Source organism: Trifolium pratense, linkage group LG3, assembly GCF_020283565.1.
Source record: "Trifolium pratense cultivar HEN17-A07 linkage group LG3, ARS_RC_1.1, whole genome shotgun sequence".
NCBI classification, from domain to species: domain Eukaryota; kingdom Viridiplantae; phylum Streptophyta; class Magnoliopsida; order Fabales; family Fabaceae; genus Trifolium; species Trifolium pratense.
In genome coordinates, this window is record NC_060061.1 from 12,741,742 (window position 1) to 12,750,329 (window position 8,588).

The 8,588-nt window shown below is 35.4% G+C and overlaps 2 protein-coding genes across 3 annotated transcripts; one reads left to right on the forward strand and one right to left on the reverse strand.

Annotated features, from left to right (window-relative positions):
* Window positions 1-65: 65 nt before the first annotated feature.
* Window positions 66-3,308, forward strand: LOC123915807 (glutamate decarboxylase 4-like). Its single transcript, XM_045967055.1, has 6 exons — window positions 66-268; window positions 1,267-1,471; window positions 1,587-2,002; window positions 2,098-2,351; window positions 2,451-2,503; window positions 2,606-3,308. Exons 1-6 carry the CDS (start codon window positions 183-185, stop codon window positions 3,038-3,040), a joined length of 1,449 nt encoding a protein of 482 aa, XP_045823011.1. The 5' UTR covers window positions 66-182; the 3' UTR covers window positions 3,041-3,308.
* Window positions 3,309-3,424: 116 nt separating this feature from the next.
* LOC123916689 (protein NRT1/ PTR FAMILY 8.3-like) lies at window positions 3,425-6,859 on the reverse strand. Of its 2 annotated transcripts, XM_045968203.1 has the most exons (5): window positions 6,609-6,859; window positions 6,036-6,141; window positions 5,726-5,943; window positions 4,662-5,218; window positions 3,425-4,484 (listed from the first exon to the last, which is right to left on the reverse strand). In XM_045968203.1, the coding sequence occupies exons 1-5, from the start codon at window positions 6,660-6,662 to the stop codon at window positions 3,659-3,661; spliced, it is 1,761 nt and encodes a 586-aa protein (XP_045824159.1). In that variant the 5' UTR covers window positions 6,663-6,859; the 3' UTR covers window positions 3,425-3,658. The 2 variants fall into 2 exon arrangements, with proteins under 2 accessions (XP_045824159.1, XP_045824160.1); XM_045968204.1 differs by lacking the exons at window positions 6,036-6,141; window positions 6,609-6,859 and having other exon boundaries at window positions 5,824-5,937.
* Window positions 6,860-8,588: the final 1,729 nt, after the last annotated feature.

An 8,588-nucleotide genomic window follows, 5' to 3' on the forward strand; every position in this document is an offset into this window, starting at 1 on the left:
GAATCCAAGAACAATTCTTCCCTTCCTACCTACCATCACCATGTATAAATACCATAGCTTGGATCTTTAACCTTACTCATTCTTCATCAAATTAAACACACAAAAAAGGCCAAGAAGAAAAAAAAACCTTACATTACATTTTTTTTCTCTCTCTAAAGTATTATTATACACTTCAATTCATCATGGTTTTTCCAAAACCAGCTTCTGAGTCTGACCTTTTTCTTCCCTATAACTTTACCTCTCCTCATAATGCAGACTCTCTTCCTAGGTAATACAAAGTGTTTTTAGTATCTTTATTTAGTCTCAAAATAATATAGTGACTTAGACAAAATTTAGTAGGACTAAACTTTGAAAATTTGTGAATTTTATAGACTAAATCACCACATACACCCCAAGAGCGCTTAGATGAGATGACACATGTCTCTTCTAGCTTAACCAAGGTTTTGGGTTCCATCTAGGGTTGGGAATAGGCCAGGCGGCCTACAGGCGCCTTCGGCCTGGCCTGTTTAAGCCTGGCCTAGCCTGGCCTGGCCTGTTTATTAAACATGCTAGGCTCAGGCTTTGAAAAGAGCCTATTTACATAAATAGGTCAGGCTCAGACCTTTAAAAAAGCCTACAAAGCCTGATAGGCCGGCCTGTGTATATTTAATAATTATTATTTATATAATATTATTATTTATATAGTAATTGTATTATTGCATTCTTAATAGACTTTGTCGTAATCGTATTTGTTATTTTATTAGTTTTTAATTCTTGTGTTAATCATTTTATTAGTTTTTTCTTAATATTGTAGAAATTATAAAAATTTAAATGTGAAATAGGCTTTAAGGCCTGTTTTAAAAAGACTATATAGAGACATTTATGTAACACAGACTTTTAAACAGGCTACAAGGCCAGGCCAAACTTTAAACAGGCTCAGGCCAGGCCAAAAAAAATTGCATTTGATAGGCCATAGGCCAGGCTTAGACTTGAAGAAAAATCGTAGGCCAGGCTCAGGCCTGTCAAAGCCTGGCCTGGCCCGGCCTATTCCCAACCCTAGTTCCATCCCTGACTTGGGCATGCAGCAACGTTAAAACTCTTAATGAGAGTTTTCCGCCCATTTGGGTCCCACAAGGCTCAAGGGGATTAGTCTCTGCAGTTGTGCGTAGAGGATACCTGGTTTACGCAAAAAAAAAAAAAAACACCTACTAAATATTTTATATGCTATTTGTTTTGGTTTTGTTTTTGTGGGGAAATAATGAGTGAAGAGTTTTGGTATTGGTACAGGTTCAGCATACCAGATAACTCAATGCCAAAGGAAGCTGCATACCAAAACATACACGATGAGTTGCAGCTGGATGCTATTCCAAAGTTGAACTTGGCTTCCTTTGTCACAACATCCATGGAAGAAGAATGCAATAAGCTTATTATGGAATCCATCAACAAGAACTATGTTGACATGGACGAATATCCAGCTACTACTGACCTTCATGTACTTCATCTCTTTCCCACCTTATAATCATAGCTAGCTATATTAGATCAACGAGTTCTTTCATGACCATTCCCCTCACCTCATTTATGTTTTGTTTTATCTGATTTGCAAACAGAATCGATGTGTGAACATGATAGCACGTTTGTTCAATGTTGAGATTGGAGAAAATGAGAGCGCAATTGGTGCAGGAACAGTTGGATCGTCCGAGGCCATAATGTTGGCAGGACTTGCATTCAAGAAGAAGTGGCAGAATAAACGCAAGGCCGAAGGCAAATCTTACGATAAGCCTAACTTGGTCACTGGTGCCAATGTGCAAGTATGTTGGGAGAAATTTGCTAGGTATTTTGAGGTGGAATTGAGGGAAGTAAATGTGAGAGAAGATTACTATGTAATGGACCCTGCGAAGGCCGTTGAGATGGTAGATGAGAACACGATTTGTGTGGCTGCAATCTTAGGTTCAACTTATAACGGAGAATTCGAAGATGTCAAGCTCTTGAATGATCTTTTGTTAGAAAAAAACAAGCAAACTGGGTAAGCAAAACATATACATAAGCCACTAAATATTCGCTCTCTTTATCTATTCAAACATCGATATACTGATATGCTTCACACTTGTCAATTTATAGATGGGATACACCTATTCATGTTGATGCCGCGAGTGGTGGCTTTATTGCTCCTTTCCTATATCCAGAGCTAGAGTGGGATTTCAGACTCCCATTAGTGAAGAGCATAAATGTTAGTGGCCATAAGTATGGACTTGTTTATGCCGGAATCGGCTGGGTTATATGGAGGACTAAAGAAGACTTGCCTGAAGACCTTATCTTCCATATTAATTATCTTGGAGCTGACCAACCCACCTTCACTCTAAATTTTTCAAAAGGTGAATAAAAATCATGTATCTTGATCTTTAGTTACTTTTTCTTGCACTATATAGAGTTATGTTATTCATCAAAGAACCTAAAAGATCTTTCACTTGCAGGTTCTAGTCAGATAATTGCTCAATATTATCAGCTAATTCGTCTTGGTCAAGAGGTGAGCATATCAAATGCAGCTTAATCATATTTTTAGAAACATTAATTGGCAATTCAATTAACTAACTTGTGTATGCATATTTGATCTGATTTGACTCACTAGGGGTACCGGCGTATAATGGAAGACTGTAGAGAAAATGCAATGGTGTTGAAGAAACATTTAGAAGGGACGGGATACTTTAACATACTCTCAAAAGATAACGGAGTTCCTGTAGTGGCTTTTTCTCTAAAGGACAGAAGCCAATACGATGAATTCAAGATATCAAAGATGCTGCGACGCCACGGTTGGGTTGTGCCGGCATATCCAATGCCACCAGGTGCTGAACACATTAAAGTGCTTCGTGTGGTCATTAGAGCTGAGTTTTCACGCACACTTGCTGAACGCCTTGCGCTTGACATAAAGAATGTGTTGCATGAGCTTCAAAAACTTCCCCTCAACATTAAGGATGAGAAGTCCATGGTTGACACTGCATTAGAAGCAAACAGGGAAATCATTGCTCAAGAATCTAACAAGCGTCAGAAAATTATGGCTGCCTAAGGAGCCTCAATTAATTAACCAGTTTTTGTTCTAACTCCAACCAAAGTAGAGCCTTCAACAATATTTGCTTTACTTTTTCAAATTATTAAGCTTATTTCATTATTGTTTTGTGTAACTAGATTTTTTTGTAATCAGTTTGATGAAATTTGAATGTATTTGATAGAAAAAATTGGATATTTGTTTTTGTTGGTCTTCTTGTTCCATGCACTTCTTTGTGTTTGAGTTCAGAAAGTAGATTGATGATATTTATAAAAAAAAAATTTAAAAAGAGAATTATATTTTGGTTTTTTGCATCTTTGTAATATTCCTAATTTTATTACTCAGAATAATTTTTTCACCAATGCATTGAGAGTTATAAATGAAACTGTTGTAACGTAGAGAAAATGACGAGTAATTGCCGATAGTTGACATAAATGAGGAGCAAGCAATCTTACAACTTACATATCACAAGATCAGGAATGAACAGTTTTGAACCAGATATTTTCCTATTGTAAGTGAAAGAAAGTACATAATAATTATAGAATATTCATATGTTATATATATACGAAACAATCACGATAATGACAGAAGGAAACATTAAAAAGTGGTTCCACGTTCCTAATCAATGCCTAAAAAATCCTACGAAGCTTTTTTCTTCCTGTACTTCTTGGCTGAAACTATGTACACCAACATATTTACGATGCTAAGTCCAGCTAAAAGCCAGAAAAAATAATCAAGATGACCTTTGTTCAAGTTATCTGCTGGAATCCACCCAGGGTTTCCGCCTTGAGTAGTGAAGTAAGTTACAACAGTAAGAATGAAAGAGCTCAAGTAATTCCCCAATGAAGTAGTCAAAAGTGCCAAAGCACTGCATAAACTCCGCATAGCATCTGGAGATTGGTCGTAAAAGAATTCAAGTTGTCCCACATTGGTGAACACTTCAGCTGCTCCAAATAAGAAATATTGAGGTATTTGCCAAAATACACTAAGTGGTATTGCAACAGGTTTATCAACAAGGTCAAGCTCTCTCGCAAGCTGCAGACGCTTAATCTCAACAATAGCAGCTGCTAACATGCTAAAGATTGAAATGAAAAGGCCAATTCCCATTCTTTGCAACTCCGAAAAGCCTCGTTCTTTGCCTGTAAATTTCCTTGCAATTGGAACTATAATCCTGTCGTAGACAGGAACCCAGAAAATAACACTTATTACATCAAAACTTGAGAGAGAAGCTGGAGGAATGTTGAATGAACTTATACTTGTGTCCATCATAGTTCCTTGTTCCACAAACAATGTTGACAGCTGGGCATAAAGAGAATTGAAAACGATTCCTGCTGCCCAAATAGGTAACATTCGGATCAAAGTTTTCAATTCCTCCACCTGTGTCACGGTGCAAAGTCTCCACAAGTTAGAATAGTTGCCGCTTTTCCTCTCAGCATCAGACAGTATAGCTGCTCTGTCGAGACACCTTCATGAAACCAATAGACATTGAAAAACATGAAGCAAAAGCCACCTTAATAGACAATATTAAAAGAAAATGTTAAATCTTCTGAATCAGGGAAGGATACTTGAGGCATCATCAATAATTGAACCAATTATTATCGGGACAAATTAACAGTAAACCCAAAGTAAAATAAACAATTACCTTAGCTCATCACTATGCTCCAGTTTTCGACTTCCTAGAATTGCAGATCTCTTGTCAGGTGTCTCATACAAGAGACTACTATCCTCAGGGACAACCAAATGCCGCTTCCTAAAAGATGCTACCACAACTTGGAATATTCTAGTAATAGGGCTTCCACCTGGTTTTTGAAATCTATAAAGGGGTGTGCCTAAAAAGAAGCTTCCTATAGCTAATCCCATAAATAAAGTAGGAATGCCAAATCCAATACCCCAGCCTACATTTTCTTGAATCCATACAATAAAAGTGCCTGATACAAGGGCACCTATGTTGATAGAAAAGTAAAACCAGTTGAAAAATGATCCTTTCTTAATCCTTTCTTGGAGATCAGTGTCATCAAACTGATCTGCCCCAAAAGATGACACACATGGTTTAATACCACCGGTCCCAAGTGCAATCAGGTAGAGACCAAAGAAGAAGGAAGTATATTGTGCAGGTGTAGCAGGAGGGCACGACGAACCAAAACAGTCTGCAGGCTTCAATACCGGAACAGATGCAGATAGAGTCAAAGTACACATTCCCTGCATGAATCAACCATGTTATAGATTAAAACATGTAAGTAAAGATAATTAAAAAACAAAACATATAGAAAGAAAATTATGCGCAGATAAACATTATGACAAAGAATACTGACAAGCTGATACAAATTCCAACTGTTTCTACTATTTACCCTATAATTTTTCATATCCTCACTTTTCCAATTTTCTTTGACAAAATTCACTTTTCTTCCATATCCTTTAACCATTATCTATTCGATTACTATGACATGTATAAAAGAATTTGTACTTTCCATGGAAACAATGAATCACATGATGCAAAATAATGTATAGTGCATATTCCTTGACTTTGCGCATAAATCTTTTGCAAAGATGAAATTCTGGCATAATGCAAAGCTTGTATTTTGTTTTAGCTGTCCAAGAATTTGTGTCAGGACTCAGGACATTTCCAGCACTATAGCAAGAATGAGATCATGTGTAAGGAGAATCATTAGACTATGAGAATAAAGCCTTATAATAGTTAGTAATTACCAAGAAATAAATTGCGGAGAAAACAGCGATTGTCCAGTATCGCCCCCAATAAGAATCTGCTAGAATGGCTCCAATAAGTGGTGTAAGATAACAAGTACCTTGCCAAGTGGTGACATTTCTTGCAGCAGAGACATTTCCTTCATGTAGTTTGCGGGTGAGATAGGTAACAAGATTTTTCGCAATGCCATAGTATGCCAAACGTTCGCAACACTCATTGCCTATTATTCATATTACACAGAAAATGTTACACACACCACACACACATTACTTGATGTACATAAGAGAAATGAAAAAAACAAAGCTTAATTACCTAGGATAAACGGACAAGCTTTCCAATTGCCGGTATTCTGCTTAAGAACAGGTCTCCCTTTAAAGTCAACCGAACCATCTCCTGTGTATTGTCTGCTCTCTTCATCCTTCATGTACAAAATAACCAATTGTTCATCACAAGCCATATACCATTTCTCAAATGTTCACACAAAGAAGAATCAATAAAGGCACTTGTCAAATATGTGGTTAATGGATATACCACTTCTTAGAATTCTGATTCCATATTAGAATCGAGAGTTTGACCTAACACAACCCTACAAAACCGGTTTGTAATGTGAGGATTGTCCTCACTTATAAACATATATTCAGGTTATCTCGCAACCGACAAGAGACTTCTTGACACCACTGGTTAAAACTCATTAACCATCTATGCAATTTTATCTATGCAATTTCATTCATTAATTATTATTTATAGAAAGAAATTACCACTATTTGAACAACCTTTACAACTTGAAAAGTTGTCTAACTAAAAAAAAAAGAAAAACGTTTCTCTTTCAACCTTCCACTTATATTCAACATATCCTAAAAACTATGATTAAAGAGAAAGGGGAACCTGAAGAAGAGATTCTTCTTGTGCAAGTGATGAATCATTCTGTATTGAACCCATAGCTCTGTTGAGAGTTGAGACGCTACAACTTCCTTTTCGATGTTTAATCAATGGAAGAAACAGAGAGGTGGAACACAAAAGCGTAGTTCAATCAGAGGTCAATGTGGACTACATAAGCAACAGACAAACAAACCAGAAGAAAAAATTGTGTATTTTATAAAATATTTTTGGCTAAATTGGACAATTCTCCGGTAATTAACTTATTTATCAATTTCAAATTAGTCTATTAACTAAGAAAAGTTATAACTAATTAACTATACAAATTAATCTCTTAATTTTAAATTTTAAATATCTTTGTATCCTTTATCCTTTTCGTTAGTTTTTTCCTCAAAAAAAAACATTAATTTTAGCTCCGGCATAAGAAAGTGATTCATAATCATATCATATTTTTTAACATACGTAAGAATATTACTCATAGAAAGACCATAATGTTTTTTAGTGACTAGAAGTTTCTCTGTTTATAAGTGGGAGGTTTTGGATTGAAACTCCACCTCGCGTATAAAATGTGACATACATATTTTAATTTTAGAAAAATACTAAACATTCATTATTAGCTTCCGACTGAGATGCTGTTTGTTATGGAAAATGATATATATCGCGAAAGACGGTTTCACGAAGCTTTCACGAATGAGTGTATTTTCAATAAATCTTCGGTGCATTATACAATACATACATGCATTTTAATTGGTGTTTCTTCCTCTCCAAATAACACATGTCTCATCTCTCCTGTGTAATCTCAAGAAGTGATTGTTTTCCTTTTCCCTATCCTCTTCCAATAAATATTAGTCTTTCCCGTTAATTTTATGGGTAAATTCTTTGGTAGACATGTTATATGGATATACGTCGGTATATTTGTTGAAGTAAATGATTTTGACGAGTTTACAAATAATATTTATTAATTTTTCTATATTAAATATTATTTGTGAACAATCACAATCAACCACATAAGCTGTGTACCAGTACATATTCACATAATATGTGCACCGGAATGTTCATCTCCAAATTTGATTTTTTGGTGTATTAGAAAAATGAGGTATTTTGTTTATAATATAGACCAGATACATATTTTTTAAATGTATCAGAAAAATCAAATTTACTTATAATAATAATAATCAAAGGGAATACCATTTATGTTCAAATAAAAAACATTTATGCATTTTGCTTTTTCTGGAGTTTAGCATAGTAGTTGAGCAAAACAATTAAATAAGTGGAGTTTATCAATTGTGAATGATTTGCCAAAAGTAAGAAGCGAAATGAAAAAAGGCAAACAATTAAAAACATGTAATAAGCCATTCGAGATGTTTCGCGAGGTATTGGTTCGCTGTATATAGTATAACTCGTTTGTTATAGTTTATTTAAAAAAAAAAATCATTTTTTTACACTACAAGAAAACATAATATTACTGACCAAACTTATTGAGGGCTAAAAGCCCTCAGTAATGCATTTGTGGGATATTGAAGGCTTATGGCCGTCAGTAAGTAGTCTTCAAGAACGGAAATAATTAAAAAATTAACTATTAAGCATTAGTGACGGTCCTGGGCCGTCAGTATTGCACTGCCTATTTCAGACGGTCCCAGGCCGTCAGTATCGCACTAGCCGTTAAGCATTTATGACGGTCCTGGGCCGTCAGTAACGCATGTGATTTATGACGGTCCCAGGCCGTCAGTAAGCACATTTCCGTTGGACAATTATGACGGCTTATGGCCGTCAGTAATTGCTTGATTTTGAATTTTAAATTGTAACGGTCAATTATGACTACTCCTATATATTACTACTCCTTGACTTCATTTTTTCATTTCCATTCTCTCTCTAAATTTTATCTAACTTCTCTCTTAAATTTTCTCTAATTTCATACTTTCAACTTAATCTCCATACAAAAAGTGGTAAGTGTTTGTGTTTTACTTTTACGAATTTAAAATTTTTACT

Bases quoted from the DNA above. Each gene is read 5' to 3' on its own strand.
- LOC123916689 (XM_045968203.1), bottom strand. From the start codon at position 6,662: ATGGGTTCAATACAGAATGATTCATCACTTGCACAAGAAGAATCTCTT. The intron at 5,219-5,725 runs GTAATTACTAAC...TGATTCATGCAG, and splicing joins TCTCCGCAATTTATTTCTTG to GGAATGTGTACTTTGACTCT. The intron at 4,485-4,661 runs GTAATTGTTTAT...GGTTTCATGAAG, and splicing joins GAGCATAGTGATGAGCTAAG to GTGTCTCGACAGAGCAGCTA.
- LOC123915807 (XM_045967055.1), top strand. From the start codon at position 183: ATGGTTTTTCCAAAACCAGCTTCTGAGTCTGACCTTTTTCTTCCCTAT. The intron at 1,472-1,586 runs GTACTTCATCTC...ATTTGCAAACAG, and splicing joins CAGCTACTACTGACCTTCAT to AATCGATGTGTGAACATGAT. The intron at 2,003-2,097 runs GTAAGCAAAACA...GTCAATTTATAG, and splicing joins GAAAAAAACAAGCAAACTGG to ATGGGATACACCTATTCATG.